This window comes from Pseudonaja textilis, chromosome Z (assembly GCF_049901715.1).
Source record: "Pseudonaja textilis isolate UNSWEBS1 chromosome Z, rPseTex1.2, whole genome shotgun sequence".
NCBI classification, from domain to species: domain Eukaryota; kingdom Metazoa; phylum Chordata; class Lepidosauria; order Squamata; family Elapidae; genus Pseudonaja; species Pseudonaja textilis.
The window spans coordinates 59382596-59405033 of NC_142008.1; the positions used below are offsets into that span (position 1 = coordinate 59382596).

At 34.2% G+C, this 22438-nt stretch overlaps 1 protein-coding gene across 1 annotated transcript in view; it reads left to right on the top strand.

Moving 5' to 3' along the window:
* The first annotated feature begins 2095 nt into the window (after nucleotides 1–2095).
* Nucleotides 2096–22438, top strand: part of LOC113448125 (transmembrane channel-like protein 2) — a 176477-nt gene continuing 156134 nt past the window's right edge. The window contains exons 1-4 of the mRNA XM_087917160.1: nucleotides 2096–2138; nucleotides 2408–2455; nucleotides 3467–3752; nucleotides 6780–6932. Of these exons, the coding sequence (XP_087773286.1) occupies nucleotides 2096–2138; nucleotides 2408–2455; nucleotides 3467–3752; nucleotides 6780–6932 (530 nt within the window). The remainder of the gene's footprint in view (nucleotides 2139–2407; nucleotides 2456–3466; nucleotides 3753–6779; nucleotides 6933–22438) is intronic.

Consider the following 22438-nt stretch of genomic DNA (forward strand, 5'->3'; position numbering starts at 1 on the left):
ATCAATTAGATAAACTCTTAGAGGGCACAGAAGAGAAATTAATTTCAAAGATATATAATTACTAATTAGAGTTTGATATGGCAGATGAATTAGTGAAGGGCCCAATGATAGCATGGGCAAGAAATGTGGGACACAACATTGATTTGAAGGATTTGGAAAGAATTTGGAAAAAGAATTATACAATAACAAAATAGGCAGTATATAAAGAGAATCAGTATAAAATATGTTATTGGTGGTATCTGGCTCCTTTGAGATTAGCCAAAATGTACCCCAACTTAAGCCCGATCTTCTTGAAATGCAAGCAGACACAGGGCACCTTCTTCCACGTCTGGTGGCTTTGCCTGAAAGTTAAGAAATATTGGATAAAAATACGAACATGGATAAAAGAAATTACGACCATCCAAATAGAACTTAAAGGAGAAATTTTTCTATTGGGGATAATAAAAGGAGACTACACAAAAATATTTAATTTTGCATATAATCACTGAAGCGAGACTATCACTCACACAATGTTGGAAAGGAGACCTCATGCCAACAGAGAGTTTAATAATCCAAAAAAATCTACAATTGCACTGAAATGGATAAACTTACTCTAAAATCAAAAGAAAAGGAAGACTCAGAGTACTATACAGTCTGGAAAAACTGGTACAAATGGATAAATGATAGAAATAAGTGAGTAAATAAATAAGGAAGAAATATTTTAAAGAGGTTAATGTGTCAGGGCTCCAACAAATCCACCCTCATTCATTTGGTCTTTTTAGCTGCCATAATGTATGAGAAATAACCAGAAATATGAAATATTTATTGGAACAATAATTGGTATATAAGCACCATCAAAATGATCTGTAATGTTTATAGTGTTTTTCATTTTAATGAGTTGTATTGTATTTTGTATTTACTCTTTTTTAATGTTTAATAAAGGTTTTTCAAAAAAATATATAAAAAAGAACAAAAGCAAAACATTATTTGAAAGAAGAACAATCAAAACTGTCCTGCTCTAAATAGAGTTAACATTCATAAGGTCTTTAACACAATTGTAACAGTTAAGGGAATAAATTAAGTCTGTGTTCTGGCTTCTCTTTTGTTTAATAATTATATGAATTGTCTTTTAAATTATATATAGAAGCTAGATATATATGAAACTTAGAAGAAAATTCAAGCTCCATCCCTTTTATTTATATACAATGGAAACACTATCTATGAAAAAGGAACAAGGTTTTAACTGCCAATCACACCTGCTATTTTGACACTATTGTAGGAAGGAGACTGAGAGAGAGAGAGAGAGAGAGAGAGGAGCAAAATGGGGAATTAGTTTGGAATTCCTTTGTGGGCATAAGATGGTGAAGTCCAATCCCCCTTGAATGCCAGTTGAACCATATTGAGTCTTACCCAGGTGCAAACTGTCAGTCAGGGAAGATTCCTGTTGATAGGTTGGGCAAGAAAAAAGATAATTGAACTTTTCACACATGTTTTTCATGTCTGACTGTTGCTGACATCTCCGTCACCTTACTGGAACCCATTGTTCTTTGAACTGATACCTTTCAAAAGTCTAAAACTTATATCAAGATAGAATCTGTAGTCAACACAGCCACCCATCCTGAATGGAAATATTGATAGTTGAAATATATCACCATGTTGGGGAAGCTCTTTAAACTGATGAAAAGAAATTAAAAATATTAGTGACAACCCATTTAAAAGCCATGTAGAAAGTTAGCCTAGTTTTCAAAAAATAAGGCACTGTTCAACAAAGGGCTTTCCTTCATGTTTAAATAATGTAGTGCAACACAATGCCAACAGATGCTTTCTTTGTTGAAAACTGATCAGAGCTCAAAGTGGTTGGATGGGATTGAACTGAATTCGTATCATGAATCACTCTTATGCCTGCAGCATGGCAGTTGAAGCAACTGTGTAATTCAAGAATAATGTTAGAAGGAACCAATAGTTTTGAATTCACAAATAGACTTGCTTTATGCAGAATAATAATAATAGTAATAATAATAAGCTAAAGAAGGAAGGATAAGAAAAGGCATAGTTTTAAGTAGTGGATAAAACTAGAATCTGAAGCAGCTGTTGTTTTTAAAAGAGAACATCCATCATGGTAAAGAAGAAAAGTGAATTACAGATTATTATGGAAGATGGTTTGTATGCTCTCCAATATTTAGCAAGTCGGTGTATCTTGTATTTAGCATCTTACAAGAAAATTAATTGGCACTAGTTTCATGTTCAAAGAGAAACTTGATTAATTGCATATTTTTAGAAATATCAGAAAAATAAAAAAATGGAACATACATTTTAAAATTCAGTTCAGGACAGATTTATGGCAAGAAAAAGTTTTTTCTCCTAAGAGTAATCTACTATTAAAATTAAAATGATGACAACAAATGTGATGCTTGGTTTTACTTTGCAGCTGGGATGGAGATTGATGGACAAATGGAGAGTGACACAGAAAGTGAAGGTAAATAAAATATGAATAGCGGCTGTCTTTTGAAAACGTATGTTAAAATTTATTTTCCTGAGCATGCATGCAATTGCACTCACTCAAGCATTGTTCAAATGACTGTGTGTTTCCACACTTGGATAAAAACAAATGTGGCCTTTATATAAAACTTAACTTTTGCTTAGATATTTTGTTAAGGGCTGACACAAAATATAATCTTAATTTACAAAATCACCAATTTGATTACCTTTTAGTTTAATCTTTCAGATTACAAGTAGGTTTTCTGAAATGTAAAATTATTGCAACTCTTTTACAGCTTTTGCTTGAACACTGCCCACCAGGGAAATTTCACAATTTCCTAAAAGTAACCAATATCAATAGACCTCTGTAAAATGTAATTTTTCCTCACACTGAACAAAGGCTGCAAAAAAAGCATCTTATAGTTCATCTGATAAACTATAAGATGGAATAAAAAAAATGAAATTTTAGTATCCCTTTTCTGCCATCTAGTATACTAGCTATCAGTACTTTTGCAGTTCACATATGACAAGTTTGACTCTAATCTTTCAGTTTGTGAATTGTTAAATTGATATTTGAAGAAGATCAGAGCTGCAATTTTTCAGGAAAATTTATTCAATATAATAGCCCATTATATTTTTCACTTTTAGTTATTTTTCTCCAATTTATAAAGCAAACTGAAATATCATTCTTTGCTAATGCATCAAATATATCACTAATATATTTCAGGATATCACTCTTAAGTCATTATCAATACCTAAGAATCACTGTTATATTTATAAATTACACAAAAAAGGAGGATGGATTCAAACATATGAGTAATTAAACTCCATTGATTTCAATAGTTCTAAGTAGCAGTAAGTCTGGATTTTGCAGAAGAGTGCATTTTGAAAATTTAGTCATTATTTTACATTTAAGAAATGTCTGCATTTGTGTAATAAAAGACAATATTCTCAATAACTTCAAACTCTTCAGGGTTTTTTTTTAAGTAAAACACTTTTTAAAACACAGATTATTATGAAGAAGAGGAGAAAGAAAAAGTAGCCCCCAAAATTGTCAAGGTAAACAGAAAAGAGAGTTATCAGAAAGACACTGCCAATGAAAATGAAGAGCTGGAAGTATCCAAGAGGAAGAAACCAAATAAAAAGAAAAAACAGAAAGCATATAATGATGACAAAGAAAATGAAGTTGAGGAAACAGTAAAAGGGAAGAAAAAGAAAGACAAAAAGCAAAAGGGGATTGAAAACAAGAAAGCAAAAGGAAAGGACAATAAGAAGAAAGAAAATACAGGTGAAAGGTATGACATTTTCATTTTCCCAGATCAAAAATCCAGAGATTTGTTCATAATGGTTAGTATTTTGTATATGAGTACAATGGAAAAATAATATATTTCTTATTCATTTCACTGATTGACAAATTACTGGTTTCTAATTCTGCCATCAAAATACATCAAAATACTATGCAATGAGACTCAATGAAAGACATGTAATTATGTTCTGTGTTTGAGCAATCTGGTGCAAATAAGACAGCTCATCTGAGAGTTGTCAGGGTAGTTTCTATTTTTTTCCTCAGAGTAGATATCTGAAACTTGAAAAAATTGTGGATTTCTATCTAGACTGCATCAAATTACCATGGAAGTGCATTAACACAGCTTTAATCTCAGAAACTCATGTTTAAGTGTAACTTGAAAGTTCTGTGCTGTGACTTTCATGGAGCCCCATTTGTGCATTTTGACCAATGTTCTCTCTCATAAATATTGCTGGGCTGTACCAAGAGTATTCAGATATTTCAATCCCATAATCCCAATCTGTAGGTATTATAGGAAGAAAGTTATATCAGTTGAAAAAGTATTAAAATCACATACTACATAAACATTTTCAAACTGCCTCTGCAGGTCTTAAAAACACAATGGACCTTTGACCTTTAACACATAACTGCTAATTGATAAGATATTTGTATTCTGTTTTACATGTAACCTACATCTACATAACCAATTGGTTCCTCTTCTTCCTCACCTCATCTCAATTTAAATTTTATATCAATCTAATCATTCCACTTAATCTGATGAAATAAGCTGAAACAAAAGCTTATGCTTATTTCTTTCTTTGTTTATTTGTTTGTACAAGAAAACAAGTATAGGTATGAACATAGGAAATAAATACAGATAAATGGGAATGGTAAAACAGGGATGGTAGGCATGCTGGTGCGCTTATGCATGCTCCCTTTAAGGACCTCTTAGGAATGGAGTGAGGTCCATGGTAGAGTTTGAGTTTGAAATGCTTTATGCTGTTTAACAAAGTTTATTAGACTGAAAATATTGCTACCAAACTGCTTATGTATCTGACACACGTTCCTTGTGAACAATCTTCAATTCTGTATAGTAGTACAAGTTGAGCTGCTGATTACTGCCCATGTTACAGCCTATTAAATTGCACAGAACCAGAAGAACAGGACTGGACCTGTGGCCCAAGAGTTGCCCAGCTCCAGGGCAAGATATCCTTTCACAGAAGTACCAGTAACTGATATTTTCAACTATTTTATTCCAAATAATACTGTGTTAAATTGAATTTGTGGGGCTTGTAGTATGTGATGATGATGATGATTTGTATCAGCAATGTTACTCACAGGCACTTAAGGGATGTAGGAGTTGAGAGTGATAAAGGAATCCTAAGTACAAACATGCATGATAAAGCTATTAAAATGCTAGGAAGCTACTGTTCATCACTTTCTTGGTTACAGTCTTTTTAAGTAATTTGTTACAGCATCGGTTTGGAACTAAAACCATGTGGCCAGCTTCCCTATTGCTGTAAGGATTGCCTCTACTTCTAACTCAAGAAAGTAAAAACTCTTAAAAATGAAGTATTTCAAAAGGAACCTTTTATTGAGAAGAAGTGATAGCAATACATTCAAAGTAGCATCTGAGTACCCTTAGGAAAGACAAGTAGAATTAAAGCAGTAGAGACCCCTCCCTTTAGCCAGATGTAGATTCAGTCAATCCACAGATGTGAAGATGTTATTGTACCGGCCACTCTGAGAAACAGATAAGCATATGTTCCAATGGCCATCTTCTGCTGGCTTTCAAAGTGAAACAACCCACATGTCCCTCCCCCCAAACATTTCTCCAAGAGGTAAGAATATCTCAGGGCACTTTAGTGCCACGATAAAGTTATACAATAACACTTTTCACAGGCAATAGTAATGAATCAAATTCAAGCCCCCACTTCCCCCAATTGAATGGCAGTATCACTTGTAGGGATCTGACAACTGCTGACAATTCCATCTTCTATCTCTCCTATGATCATCAAGTTCTCCAAGTCTTAGCCCTGCTGCTATTATGATCACACCCTCATTTTCTGTATAGGACAAGCTCTATTTGCTAATTTACAAGATGATTCATATGTGCTCCCAAGGTCTGGATCCATAGCAATCTGACAAGTGTCTTCCAGAAAATTATAGCAAGGAGCAGGTTTTTTTTTAAAAAAAGTATTAACCTAAGTGTATCAGTAAAGTAATAAATAAGAAAAACCAACATGTAACCATGAAATTATAGTGGTAAACTATAGACTTCTACATCGGATCTAGTCATCTCCTCCAAAAATTGATAGGCATCCAGAAATTTCCCCTGTGTTCTAGTGGGCAATATACTATTATATCTTCTCCCATTCCAAATGTTATTATTTTGACCGAAGTGATCTGCCCCACCCTCCTATGGGTGGAAGTGCTTACTTCCTAAAATTATCCATTAAGCTCTATGGATAATTAAATTATTTGTTAAACTCGATGTCCAATCTGTTGGCTTGCCTGAACCACATTGAGTGAAAATAAATTATCTTGGGCTGCATATAAAATATAGTTATTGTTTATTAATCTTATAACAATGTTAAATGTCTACAATCTTGTGGGGCCACATTACTAACTTCCATGACTGTGGGTTGGAAATGCCTGCTGTAGTTCTTCAGGTGAATAACTTGCACCCACCACCACTAGGAAATGCTATTTCTTTTAATGTCCTTTCTGGCCATATTTTAATATACTATATTAAATATATTATCCTATATTATATACCTAGTACACTGGGAATAACTGATGTGGTAGAGGGAAGATCCGTGTCCCATGTCCCCTTGGTTTCTAGCCTTTATTTAATAATTTTAAATTATAATCGTTTTTCATTATCTTTTTATCATTTTTAAGCTGCTAAGAATCACAATGATAATAGATGGGCAGCATGCAAACTTACATACAATATTTTTATACAAGATTTTTAAGAATTACTATATTATCATGTGAATTTAGATTTGGTTTGATATTGGGTTTTTACTCCTAGTTCCTCCTCTTCCACTCCAAATTCTTCAGATGATGATTCTCTCTCTGAAGAAGAACTGGACAAGCTAAAGGAACAAGTAGAAGAAAAGAAAAAACTCATATCTCTCATACGAAACAAACCATGGTGCATGGCAAAGAGATTAACTGTGCTAAGGTATAATATCTTTGTGATTATTGTTCACATGACCTCTAGGTCTATAGAGTTTATGTAGCCATTCCATTCCACCTTCCACAAAGATTATATTCTGTGACTGTTGGCTGACCTTCTTGAGCATCCTAGTCCTATCAAAAGTTTTGCCCCATGGTTGGCTTAAAAAAAATATTTTTAATCTATGTAACTAGAAAACAGATGATAATTTGTGGCTAATTTTATGCATTAATTTAAAATATAAACCTGAATGATTAGACTGGTTGTCATTCTTTGCCCCCTTTTTTAATTGTTGTTGCTTTTTTCCATCGTGATTATTTTTTCAGCACTTTCATATGTTAATGTTTGTAAGATTTTAGGCAAAACATATTGCAATCAGGGGTGGGCAAGGCAGTACCTAATTTTGTGGCTGGTTCAACAAACCAATAAATCCCGCCCCTGGCTCATCCCACCCCACCCCACCCCTACTCCACCTCTCCCAGGAGTCTCCATGTGGCCCGTTTTGGATGCCAGGTAAGTACAGGGCTTAGGGATGACAAAAAATGGGCCTCCTACCTATTTCCAGCCTCTAGAGAGCCTCTGGGGCCTGGAGAGGCTATTCGTCCTCCTGGAGGCTTGAAGAAATCCTCTGGAGCCTGGGGAGGGTGAAAACAACCCCCCACCATGGTGCAGGAGGCCAAGTAGGCCACACCCACCATGGCCACACCTACCTAGAAAACTAGTTGCTAAAAATTTTAAAGCCCACCCCTGATTTCAATTACTCATCTCCCATATTTATTTAAGAGAATGATTTAATACAGTGGTCGCCAAATGGTGGGCCATGGCCCACTGGTGGTCCATGAGAAAATTTTGGTGAGCCACAAAGAAATGTCCATCCAAAAGCAATTAATCCAGGCTGCTCGGGAACACAAGACTGCGCCATCCACAGCCAGGACGAGGTGATGGTGCTGTTGCAGCAAGAGAGGGCTGGTGGCACAGGCAGGCTTAAGCAGTGATGGAGATGGACGGAAGATGCAGGAGCACTGCACTACTTGGATTTGCACGGCAGTCCCACAACTTCCAGCTCGCTTCTCCTGGCCTGGGCCCTTCCTTGATGGCTGCGGGCTGTAGGGAGGGCCCATGGCAGGGAAAATATTGGCTGGTGGTGGTGGGAGGGGGTGGAGTGGGCAAGTCTATGCTCATCATCCAGTTCAGATGTCCAGAATGGGGCAGCATCAGTGGCATCAGTTTTCTCATCCCTTTTGGTGCTCTGCTCTGTTGTCGTCCACCCCCAGCCATCACTCCCAGGGAAAGCACAGGAAAAGTGAGCAGAAACATAGCTCTCACTGGTGTGAAAGAGTGGAGATTGAAGAAGGCACAGGCAAGAGAAGACAGAAGCTGCCACCTTTGAAAAGCACCGCTTTCTGTTATCTATGCCTTCCGATCTCTGTTCTTTTGCCCCAGTGAGAGTTATGTTTCTGCTCACTATTTTTTCCTGTGGCTTCCTCAGGCAGTGATGGATGGGGGTGGGGCAGCAGAGACATCAGGGCTGCTCTCCCACCTCTGCAAGCCTGGCCTGGAGGAATGTGAAGAATTGCAGGCAAGCACCAGAGAAATGTGTGTTGGAAATGCCAACACACATTTCCAGCACACACTCCTCTGTTCCGAAGTAGGATTGAGTGGGGGAAAGGAGCAAGGGGAAGGATAGGAGGGAAGGAGAAGCCTGGCTGGCTTTCCTTTGGCATGGGATGGGGTGGGTGGAGACCAAATGCCCAGACCAAAAGAGCACTGAGGAAGATGGGCTCCTAATAACCTGTTTGTGCAGGCGAGAGCTTTTCTGGGCTCTACACCACCCCCTTCAGCTCCACATGAGGAGGGATCCTTCTCTGCTTGGAAGCAGCAGGAAACACCTGGAGCTTCTCCTCAGGGGGGTGGGGAGTTTTTTTTTGTGTGGAGGCTGAGGGGGGGTGTTGCCTGGTTATTAGGAGCCCATCTTCCTTGGCGCTTCCAGCCCGCCCCTCCTTCCCTCCCCCAACTCCAGGCAGCCACACCTGGCAAAGGAGAGAGAGATTTCCTCTGACTTGGGGGAGATATGAAATGACAGGAGACCAGATTGGGGGGACTCTACTTTCTTTCCATTTGAGGAGGAGCCGGTTCCTCCCTGTCCAGACCTTCCCAGCCTCCAGGCCCCTCTTTCTTACCAAAGGACAAGAGAGGCCCCTCCTTTCCCTTTGCTCTGCCCCACAATTATGATTAAGCATTTATGATTTTGTTATAATTAAATAAGTATATATATACTTATATAAGTATATATATATATATATATATATATATATATATATATATGGCATTCAGCTTTGTTCGGGTATTTTCCCTCGTCATTGTAGTTGTGCTTTTAAAGACAATGACGTAGGAAAATACCCGAACAAAGCTGAATGCCATACGTGTAAGTACCCGCGAAAACTTAACAAAACACACACACACACACACACACACACACACACACATATATGCATGCTAAGCCTGACCCTCAAGATTAAAAAGAACTCAATACACAAGCCTGAGGATGGCAGATGAGATTCTGCCGAATGTTGCTATAATAAAAGCACAAATATTAAGACATGGGGAAAATACCTGAAGAAACCTAAATTATATTATATTATACACACACACACACACACACACACACACACACACACACACACATATATATATATATATATATATATATATATATATATATATATATATATATATATATATAATAAATATATTATCTTTATTTTTTTATTTGTATTAGTGGTCCTCGGGATTTAAAAGTATGAGTTTGGTGGTCCCTGAGGTCCAAAAAGTTGTCAACCCCTGATTTAATATGTCTGAAATGAACTTGCCCTTCTCACAGATCTCACCCTAGATCAACTTTTGTGTAGACTATTATAATATGCTTTACATGGGGCTGAACTTGAAGAATTTTTGGAAATTTCTGTTAGTTCAGAATGCAGTGGCCTGAACAGTTTTGCACAAACCTAGGCTTACACTTATCTCATCTCTACTGTCTGTCTACCAATCCACTTAAGATACTATTCATGGTGTTGTTAATTAGCCTTTTAAACCCCTAATATGGCCTGGGACAATTTGAAGGACTGCTTCTATTTGAAGGACTGCCTCTCCCCTGTTATAGCTACCCACCAGGATGAGAAGCCTGGGCAAGTTACAGAGCTCATTGATTCTAGATGTCCATCTGGTCAGCCCATGAGAAAAAGATTCTTTTCTTGGTGGTGACCTCTTTTTTATGGAACATCACTCCTCCTGAGGCAGGTTGGCCTCCACTTTGTTGTTTTTCTGAAAGGAATAGAATAGAATAGAATAGAATAGAATAGAATAGAATAGAATAGAATAGAATAGAATAGAATACCATCTCAGAAAAGTGAGCATCCACAATTTCTGGAGGCAAGCTGTTCCACTGGCTAATTGTTTTCACTGTTAGGAAGTTTCTCCTTAATTCCAGGTTGTTTCTCTCATTAATTAGTTTCCAACTATTTCTTGTCCTGCCCTTTGGTGCTTTGGAGAATAATTTGACCCCTGTTCTTTGTGGCAGCCCCTCAAACACTGGAATACTGCTATCATGTCACCCCTAATGCTTCTTTTCTTTGGACTAGCCAGACCCAAAACTTACAGCAATTCTTCATATGATTTAATCTCTAGGCTTTGATCATCTTAGTTGCTCTTCACTGAACCTTTTCCAAGACTCAACATCTTTTTTGTAGTGTGATGACCAAAATTGGTTGTGGTATTCCAGGTATGGTCTTACTTGGATTTTGTAAAGTGGCACTAATACTTCATGATCTTGATTCTATGCCTCTGTTTATACAACCCAGGATTGTATTAGCCTTTTTTGGTGGCTGCTGCACATTGCTGGATCATATTTCGCTGGTTGTCCACTAACACTCCAAGATTTCTCTCACAGTTTCTGCTATTAAGCCTAGTTTTACCCAGTCTATATGTGTACTTTTGGTTTTTCTTCCCTAAGTAAAGCCTAAGGATTTTACTCTTCTCTACATTGAATTTCATTTTGTTAGATAGGGCCCCAGTGTTCAAGTCTGTCAAGATCCATTTTTATCTTGAGCCTACCATATAGGTGTTGATTATTCCTGCCAGCTTAGTATCATCTACAGATTTGGTAAGTTCCCCTTCTATTCCCTCATCTAAGTCATTTATTAAGATATTGAAGAATACTGAGCCTAAGATGGAACCTAGTGGTACCTCACTGCTTACTTCCATTAATGTAGAATTAGACTCATTAAAAACTCATTGAGGGGGGAAGAACCAGCTGTCAGGGAGAGGAGATGTGCAAGCAGGAGACTCTGCAAAACACAAACCTCTGTCCCCGCTTTGCAGGACTCTTTGGAGTAAAAGGGAGATTTTTAGGGAGTCCTGAAAGTGTGGGGGTTCTGAAGATCCTACATGGGCAGTGGTCCATGCTGGAGAACAGAACATAACCGGGAATGAGTGAGCAGAGAAAGGATGACCAGCAATGGCCATCCATGAAGGCTGACAGCTGATCATAAAAGCGGTGAAATAGAGGAATGATGGTGCAATCTAAACTGACAACTTTGACAACCTTAAATGAAGGGAAGCGCAGTAGTGGAATTAATCAAAGAAAATCCGGCAATTGGAGCCAGCTCTAACTAGTACTTAATGGAGTAGCAAGATAAATAGTGGGTGGAACGATCAGAAGAAGATAGGGAAGCCAAAGGAAAAAAATGAGGTTGGATTGACGAGAAGATTTGGTATATACAGTCGCAAAGAATAAGATTGGATTGGTGATTGGAGTGGTTTTGAAGAGTGAATTTTTGGACTTAATATGGACAGCAGAGACTTTTAATAACCATTGTGGGTGTAGGAGATCAGTGCAGACAGCAAAGTAGAAAGAAGATCGGAGGAGATCCAGAATAATAAACTTGGAAAGTTGATAATAGATAATTGAAGAGACTGGACTGGACTTTTGCTCTTTGCTCTTTTTTTATTTTTTTAAAAAATCTTTTTGTCTTTTTCCCCTTTTTTGGATTGAGAACAAGACTCTTGAGTAAAGAAACTTTGGATTAAAATGGATGGTATAGAGAGAATGAGACAGCAAATTTAAAGATGATAGAGAAACATTGTAGTGGTGTGTGAGAGACACCAGCTGGTAATTGAGGAAAAGGAAGAGTAGATTAAAACTAAATAGTAATGAACTGTAACAGATCCAAAAAAAGGGATATCTCTGATCTTGAAGATATTGGGCACTTTGTCCCATATATACAACACTAGGATTTTTGATAATTGAGAGGGACTCAAAAATTTTTGTTTCTCTCCACATTTAGAGATTTGGAACCGAATTTTTTGATATTTGAAATTGGTAATATTATATAGATACATACTATTCGTTTCTAGATTTATATATTTGCTGTTAGGTTTTCTGCTAGTGGATTGATATAAATTATATGTTAATACCCAACTTAACTCTCCTAATATATTATATCTTATTATTATTATATTATATAACTTATTCATAGAGATATTTAATAATATTTTATTGAAATATTATTGACATTGACACTATTGCTATAGTAATTTGACTAGAATTAACTTTTTTGGAATAGAAGTTATATAAGAATAATAATATAAACATTAGTATATTATTGACTTTAATAACTGATAAATTGGGATTACTGAGTATTTAATAAGGGATTAAGTAATTATTAAGTAATTGTTAACTATAGCTTATTGAATTATAGAGTATTTAATAGTAGGAAGGAGTAGTAGAAAAATATCATTACCATTAGTATAATTATTGCTTGAAAACTGTTATAAGAAGACTGTAGGAAGATATCTATTGTACTACATTGTACTGTAAAATAAAGGGAAGGTGAAGGTTGATAGAAGTGGAGGGCTCTAATAAGAAAGAAAAAGACTGGGAGAAGTGGATAAAAATAATATTGTGATAAGACTGTTTAAAATGACAAGCAACACAAATTTGTCTAAGATAGGTACAGGAAAAAAGATGCCCACACAAACGATGACAATGGTGATTATGGCAAGTCCCTCCATGCAAAGGCTATTGATGAAATGCTGCCAAAAGAAAGATCAAACTCCATAAAAGATCTACAAGGCCTAATGTTGAATATGCAAAAAATGATGGTAAAAAACCATGAGGACATGAAAAAAGAGATAGGGGTTGTGAGAATGGAATTAAAAGAAAAAATACAAATAATAGATGAAAAAATTGAATGTTTCCAGCAATAGTCCGAAAAAAGCAAGAGAAAATAGACAAGGATGGAGAAGGAGGAAAAGAGGGTTGACGACATAACTGAAAAATTGGAAAAAACAAACAAAGAGTTAGAATCAAAGTAATCTTTTTGGAGGTAGAAAAGGCAGCCCACTACCTGAGATTCCAACATTTGAAGGAAGAAAAAGGCGAAGATCTACCAGATGTGATGGCAGACATACTTGCAAAAGCATTGGGAATGAAAAAGAAAAGATGTTAACAGAAATGGATGAATTGTACAGGGTGTAGATGAACTGTGCAAGGAGGCACAATCTCCCAAGAGAAGTCCATGTTCAACTAGTTAAAAAATAAATTCATTATAAAATTTTGCATAGAGCAAGAGATGACCCGATTGAACACAGGGGAAAACAGATAACTGTCCTAAAACAAGTACCAAGGAGAATAAGAAACCTAAGAAGACCCTATCATTTTTAACAACAAAATTGATAAAATATAACGTGAATTTTAGATAGTTGACAGGGTATTATGGTCATGTGGCAGGAGAAAAAATATTGACTAGACACACTTAACAAAGTGGAAGAGTTCTATGATGAACAATTTACGAGTGAAGAAGAGACAGAAGAGGCAGTTGTAGAAAAAGAAATAACAGAAGAAAGAGGAATAGAAACAACAAATATAGAAGGAAGTTCATTAAATAATAAAGACAGACGATATAGAAGATGAGGAAAAATGGAAGAATATAAAAGTACAGATAAAGAGCCTAAAGAAATTAGAACAACAAGAAGCACTAGACAAAGAAATAGATAAAAAAGAGAAGGATGTGAACTGATATCAATGAATATTAATGGTATAAAGTCCCCAGTGAAAAGGAAAAAAGAGCTTAATAATTTACAAAGGTTAAATGTTGATATAATAGCCCTACAGAAAGTGCATATAACAGAAGAACGAAAGTATTTGTTAGACAATAAAAAATTAGGGGAAAAAATCACCACTATCCAGCACAAAAGAAAAGAGGTGTGGCACTATACATAAAAGATTGGATTTTGGTGAAAGAAATTTTCAGAGATAAAGAGAGTAGGATCTTGATGATAGAGATTGAACTGGAAAACAGAAAGAAACTATTGGTTGAAATATATGCACCAAATGGGCCACAAGAAACTTTTTTTCAAAAATTATATAATAAAATTAAGGATTTGCAATACAAGAAAGTTTGTCTTTTGGGTGATTTTAACACGGTTATTGATAAAACATTGGATTATAAAAGCAAAAATATGAAAATAAAGAAGAAAAAAGACTACCATTTTTTTTTATGATTTGATAAAAGAAGTTAAGATTTATGACACATGGAGAGAAAGATATCCAGAAAAAGAAACAATTTACCTATTACTCTTATAGACATCAGTCCTGGTCAAGATTAGATATGGCATGGATGTCTAAAAAACTCATTTCAAAAATAATAGACATTAACATAGAGACAAAATTATGTGTGGACCATAGCGCAATTAGATTTAGTTGGAAGGGGCAAAGGAAAATCTCAAGATGGACGTGTCAAAGGTCAATTTTAAAAGAAAAAGATTTTAGGTCCAAATTGGGGAGAGAATTGTTTTTTTTCAAAGAGAATAAAGAAGAAGACACATCTCCACAAAACAACTGGGATACAACAAAAGCATTTATGAGAGGGGTGGCAATAAACTACATGGTGAAAAAGAGTAAAGAGAAAAAGCAACAATGAAAAACATTAGAAGAATATAGGGGCTTGGAGATGAAACTACTAGATAACCCCCCCCCCCAAAAAAAACAAATAAAATCACAAATGGACTTAATAAAACATAAAATAAACTTATTAGAGAAGGAAGAATTAGCCCAACATTTGAAAACGACCAAGCAATATTTATTTGAGAATGCAAACAAGCCAGAATGATGGCTGGCCTATAAATTGAAAAAACAAAAAGAAAAGAGATGGCTTATTAAATTAAGAAGGGAAAATTAGCAAACTTTCCATAATCTTGGACTGAAGCTACGATAGCAGTTATTCCCAAAGAAGAAAATGACCAAACAAACATTGGAAATTATCTCTCTTAAATGTGGATTATAAAATTTTCGTAACTATAATAGTGGATAGATTCTTTTAAAAAATTAAATGAATTTAACCATACAGATCAGAATGGATTTCTTCCACATAGACATCTTAAAAATAATATGAGGACAATTCTGGACATTATAGAGCATTATGAAGAACATAGCTGTGATCAGGTGGCATTATTGTTTTTATATGCTAAAAAAGCATTTGAAAATGTAAAATGGAATTTCATCTTGCAACAAATTAAATACGTGGATTTTGGACAAAAATTTCAAAACATGATTTCGGCAATATATAATAAGCTAGAATATTGGTGAATGGGGGAACAACAAATAAATTCGAAATACAGGCAGGGATGTCAATTATCACCATTTTTGTTTATTTTGACTTTAGAAGTATTTTTTTTGTAAAAGTTTTATTTGGGTTTTCACAAAACATATTACAAATAAAATATTTTTTTTTGAGAATAGCATGGATACAGACACAAACTCAATTTCATATTCATCTTTGTGTTCTATTCCATATCTTATTACTATTTTAACATTTTCTCAATAATTTTTCCCTTCCCTTAGTTTTCTCAGCCTTGTTTTTAATTATATGATTCCTTTCTAAATTCAATTATATATATCTTTCCCTATGTTTCAATATCTTTCTAATCATTATATTTATACTTTTGTCTGTCCTGTTTCAATTTCATATTTTCTTTTCTCATTAAACAAAATTTTCCCCTGTAGTTACTGATTGGAGTATGGCACCTTTGTATCTTTTAATTTTTGTCCATTCAACTCTTATTTAAACTTCAATTTATGCCTTTACAATTATAACATTCAATATAACACATAACTTCCAGTCGAATTCTACTTGGTACATTCTTAAAATACACACTTAAAGAGAAAATATATATATATATATATATATATAATAATAAATAAAATACCTTTTCTATTTCAATTCAGCTCTATCATTAATGTTAGTTATAATCTTTGACATCTTTAACATTTCTTTTCAATGAGATATCATACTTCCTTAGGAACACTTATAATATTTCCATAATTTTTTCATATACCTCTTCACTTAAATTTTTATAACTCATTAATAATAATTAAAATGTTTTGGGACTTCCGGTTTGGACTTCTTTGGTGACAGACCGAAATTGTGATCGTCTGCAGTTTTGATCCGTGCTCGCTGCTGGAGCGCCCCAAGCTGCCCGGATTCAGGGCTGAAGCGACCCCATAGAGGTGGTGAAGAAGGGGGAGCCATCAGCGGGGTTGAGGAGAGCCACATCTCTCCTCCTTGGCTGGCCATTATTCCCTTTCCTAAAGGCGGTTGCAGCAGTGGTCAGAAATGGCCACCTCAAAGAAAAACCTGACCGGACAAGATTTTGCAGGAGGAAGTTTAAAGGAAAAAGTTTGACTGACTAGGTTGAATGGAGAACATCTGTTTAAGGTACCTGAAACTTGAATTTAAAGACTAATACTATTCCTAAAAAAAAATTAAGCTGCGAAAGAGAAAGGGAAAGGAAATGGAATTGGCTTTTTTCCTCTAAAATTGACAGTTTTAACTGACTTGGAACATTAAGAAGAAGAGATTTGAACAAGAAATTGATGCTAATCCACTTTGACATTAATAGGCTATTTCTAGCTGAAAATAAAGTGTCAAAGGGATATAGATTCTTGGATAATTTAAAAACTTTCTTTAAAAAAAGAAAGAAAGCAGCGGAGGAAAAAGGAAAAAAGAGGGTAGAATCTGGAAAATGGAGGAGACCACCTGGAACTTAAAAAAAATGATAGTGGAATTTTAACAAGGCTTGCAAAAGATACATTGTAGCTGAAACTTTGTTACAAGAGAACAAAGCACCTGGAAAGAGAAAGTGAGAAAAGAAGCAAGAAACAGCTTTGGATTATTGGATGATTCCTGGAACTTTGGAAGGAGGAACTTAATGAAATAAAATAAAATCAATTGGGAGCTGTTTAAAATTTCTTAAAATGGCATCACTCCTTGAAGAGTTAAAAATGAGACTTAAAGAACAAAAAGAAGCACAAGACGGAACAGGATCTTTTGCCTTCGTATTTCAATTTTAGAAATGGAGATCTTGAACTATGAAAAACAACAAGAAACCTTGGCAGAACAAGAAGGGTGGGACAACGAAGAAGCCATCTTCAATGAACAAGCAATTTTAATCAGGGTAAAAAAGGGAAAGGGGGGAAAGGGAGTACTGAAGCAACAACCAAAAAAAGAGTAATTTGAAAAGTAATCATAATATCAGGAAAAAGCAGAAGGGAGGATCACAGAAGGGAGAATCAGATAGAAAAGGGAATAAAAAGGGGAGGGAGAAGAAGAGAGGAAAGAGGAAAAGGAAAAGAAGCTACAAAGAATAGAAACAAGATATAAAGGTACAGGAAAAGCGTACAAGAATTAAAGGTATAAACCTATTTAAAAGACACAGAGACAATGGTTAATATTTTAACTTAAGGTGAAGATTCTGCAAGAGTGCATGGGGTAGCATTGTTATATTAGAAATAGAAAACAGTTAGAAAATATGTTTAGATGATTAAAGTGATAGAAAAAAATTCTATTGATGTGTAGTGGAATATTTGTTTGTAAAGAGAATAAGGCTCTCAATGATTTAAAAAGAACATTTAAAAAAAACTGAAAAGAAACATGGAAGATTTTTATCAGTTGATAAGATGAACTTGAATAAGAATAATAACGTTATTGACTACTGTTAATAACTATTGTTTGGTTTTTTTATTTAAAGACAGTAATAAATAAAATATGAAATATAGATGATTAAAGTGAAAGACAACTGATATTACTAGGTAATGTTTATTAAAAGAAATAGAAATGTAAAGCATTGTTATTAATATTAATGGCAGAGCTGTGTTTGAATAGAATAATTATTCCATTTACTATTGTTATACATATATACACCAATATATATATTTTAAAAGCACAACTACAATGACGTGGGAAAATACCCAAACAAAGCTGAGTGCTATACATGTAAGTACCTGCGAAAATTTAAGAAAACCAATATATATACATATATACTTTTTTCTTTTAAGAATTTAGTGTGTATTTTAAGGGAATGTACCAAGCAGAATTTGATTGAAAATAGGTATGTGTTATAAAATAGAGGTTAGAAAATGAATGTTATAACTGTAAAGGTGTAACTTAAATTTTAAATAAGATTTGAAAAAAGATACAAGGGTGTTACACTCAAGTCTAGTAATTACAGGGGAAAATTTGTTTATGAGAAAAGATAATATGAAATTGTAAACAGGACAGACGAAAGTATAAAAACATTGATTAGAAAGATTTTAAAAATTAGAAAAAGATAAGTAACTGAATTAAGAAAGGAATGAGATAATTTAAAATAAGGCTATAGGAAGTAAAGAAAGGGAAAAGCTATTGAAAAAATTGTGAAAATAGTTATAAGATATGGATTAGAATATATAAGATAAATATGTATTGAGTTTATGTCTGTATGGAGAAGTCATAACCCAGGGCCATGCTGTTCTCAAAAAAAGATATTTTATTTGTATTTGTATGTTTTGTGAAAGCTTAAATAATTTTTTTAAATAATAATAACAACAATAACAACAACAATAACAACAATAACAATAACAACAACAATAACAATATTATTATTATTATTATTATTATTATTATTATTATTATTATTATTTTCCCATACTTTCCTAGTTTCATTCTCACATTCTTTTTATTTCATTTATTTATTAACAAACATTCCATTCCATTACAATAAGTATTTTATCTATCATTTTAATCACACTTGTTTCATATTTTCTAAGTTCATTTGCATTTCTAATATAACAATACTATCTTATGTACCCATTATCTCTATGTCTACTAAATAGGCTTATACCTTTAATCCTTGTACGTTTTCCCTGTTTCTTTATATCCTGTTTCTGTCCTTTATAACTTCTTTTCCTTTCCCTCTTCCCCCACTTCTCCTCTCTCCCCTTTTTGACCCCTTGTCTCTCTAATTCTTTTTTTTAATATAAATTTTATTTGGGTTTTCACAAAAACATAATACAAATAAAACATCTTTTCTTTGAGAATAGTATGATCCCAGGTTATCACTTCTTCATACAGACACAAACTCAATTTCATATTCATTTTTGTGTTCTATTCCATATCTTATTACTGTTTTAATATTTTCTCCATAATTTTTCCCCTCCCTTGGTTTTCTCAAATTTATTTTTAATTATCTATCTAAATTCAATTATATATATTTTTCTAAGTTTCAATGTCTTTCCAATCATTATATTTATACTTTTGTCTGTCCTGTTTCAATTTCATATTATCTTTTCTCATTGAACAAATTTTCTCCTGTAGTTACTAATTGGAGTATGACACCTTTATATCTTTTAATTTATCCATTCAACTCTTATTTAAACTTCAATTCATGCCTTTACAATTATAACATTCAATATAGTACATAACTTCCAATCGAATTCTGCTTGGTACATTCTTAAAATACACACTATGTTCTTAAAAAAATTATATATATATGACAATAGTAAATAAAACACTCATTCCATTCCAGTTCAGTTCTATCATTAATATTAGTTAGAATCTTAACATCTTTAACATTTCTTTTCAATTGAATATCATACTTCCTTGTGAACACTTATAAACTTTCCATAATTATTTCTTTTTTTTCAAATCATTAATAATAATTAAAATGTTCCCATCCTTTCCTAATTTCATTCTCTCACTTTATTTCATTTATTTATTAACAAACATTCCACTGCGTTACAATAAGTATTTTATCCATCATTTTAATCATACATTGTTTCATATTTTCTAAAATTATTTCTATTTCTAACATAACAATACTATCATATGTACTTTTGCAGAATCCCTTTTTCAATTAAATTTTCAACCATTATCTCTAAATAGGCTTATACTTTCAATCCTTACACTTTTTCCCTGTTTCTCTATATCTTGTTTCTGTTTTTCATAACTTCTTTTCCTTTCCTTCTTCCCCCTCTTCTTCTCCCTCCCCCTTTTGCCCCCTTGTCTCTCTACTTCTAATTCTCTCTTCTGTGATCCTCTCTTCTGTTGCTTCCTAATATTGTAATTATTTTTCAAACTATTCTTTTTTTGGTTGTTTTTTCAAATCTTAAACTTTTCACTCTTTCCCCCCCTTTCCTTTTTTCCCCCACATAAAATTGCTTGATCATCAAAGATGGCTTCTTCTTTTTCCCAACCTTCTTGTTCTACAAGCATTTCTTGTTGTTTCTCGTAGTTCCAGATCTCCATTTCTAAAAATTGAAATACGAAGCCAAAAGAACCTCTTCCTTCTTGTGCATCTTCTTTCTGTTTTTTACATTCCATTTTCAGTTCTTCTAAAAGTGATGCCATTTTAAACATTTTTAAACAACCACCCGACTGATTTTAGTCATTTAAATCCAATAGTCAAAATTCCCAAAATCACCAAGTAATCCAAATAATCCAAAGCTGTTTCTTCTTGCTTCTTTTTTCCATTTTCTCTTCCTGGGGTTCTATTATTTTGTTAAAAAGTTTCAGTTAAAATGTATCTTTTAGGAATCTTGTTAAAGTTTCACTGTAGGTTACTTTTAGTTCCAGGCTGTGTCCTCCATTTTTCCAGATCCCGCCCTTTTATTCTTTTTCTCTCCTTTCCTGCTTTTAAAGGTTTTTGAGTATCCAAAAGTCTTTGTTATCCCTTTGTCATTTTATTTTCAGCTTAAATGCCTATTGATGTCAAAGTGGATTTTTGTCAGTTTCTTACTTAAATCTCTTAGTTGTCAATATGGGGAAGGAAAGAAAAACAAAACAAAACCCTTTCCCTTCCCTCTCTAATTCACCACTTCAAAATCTTCTTTGGGAGCAATGTTATTCTTTATAGTTCAAATTCCAGGGTACCTTATGTTGTTGCTTTTTCAGTTCGACCCGGTCAGCCAAAACTTTCTCTTCTTATCTTCCTCCTGCACATTCTTTTCCAGTCAAGTTCTTCTTTGAGGTGGCCATTTCTGACCACCACTGCAACCGCCTTCAGGAAAGGGAATAATGGCCAGCTGGGGAGAAGAGATGCGGCTCTCCTCAACCCTGCTGGTGGTCTTCCCCCTCTTCACCACCTCTACAGGGTGGCTTAGCTCCAAAACTAGCTGGTTCGGGGTGCTCCAGCAGCAACCATGGATCGAAACCATTAATGATCGCGGATTTTGGTCCGTCACCAAAGAGGCTCAAACCAGAAGTTGGGACTTTAGAAGTATTAATGAGAATAATTAGGAAGAAAACAGAAATAAAAGGGTAGAAAATAAAAAAGGAGGAGTTCAAATTGCAAGCCTTCACTGACAATTTAGTTTTTATTTTAGAAGAGCCACAAAATTCAGGACCAAAACTTATAGAAAATTTAGAAGAATTTGGAGAAGTTGCGGAGCTAAAAATTAATAGAGAGAAAACAAAAATAATTACAAAAAATATGACAAATGAACAAAAGGAAACACTAGCCATGATACTGGACATCCAAATAGTAGATAAAGTAAAGTATTTAGGGATTAGGATCTCTGTGAGATATATACAACACTCAAAAATGACAACTATACTCCATTAATTAAATGAATAGCAGAAGATTTGGAAAAATGGGACAAATTCAGATTATCTTTTATATGTAGAATAGCAACTGTAAAAATGAACATATTACCTAAATTATTATTTCTCTTTCAGAATGCCCTCATAAAATTGAAAAAAAAAATTGGGATCTGAATAAATTGTTGTTAAGATTCATATGACAAAAGCAAAAATCAAGAATTAAATTAAATTTCATGCAAGATGCCACAGAAAGGGGTGGATTTGGCCTACCTGACTGGGAATTGTATTATAGATCTGCAATTCTAACATGGTTTAAAGATTGGATAAACCACAAGAACAAAAGAATATTAATGCTAGAGAGTTATAATTTACAGGCAGGATGGCATGCCTTTTTATGGCAGGACAAGCAAGCAGACCATAGATATTTTCAAAGACATAAAATTAGGCAGACCTTGTTAACTGCATGGAATAAAACTAAAAGACAAATTTACATAGAAACACCAATATGGCTATCTACATTGGAAGCTTTGATGTATCACACCTACTCTGACAAGGGAAAATTATTACTTATGAGGATATTTTAAATGATAGAGGAGAATT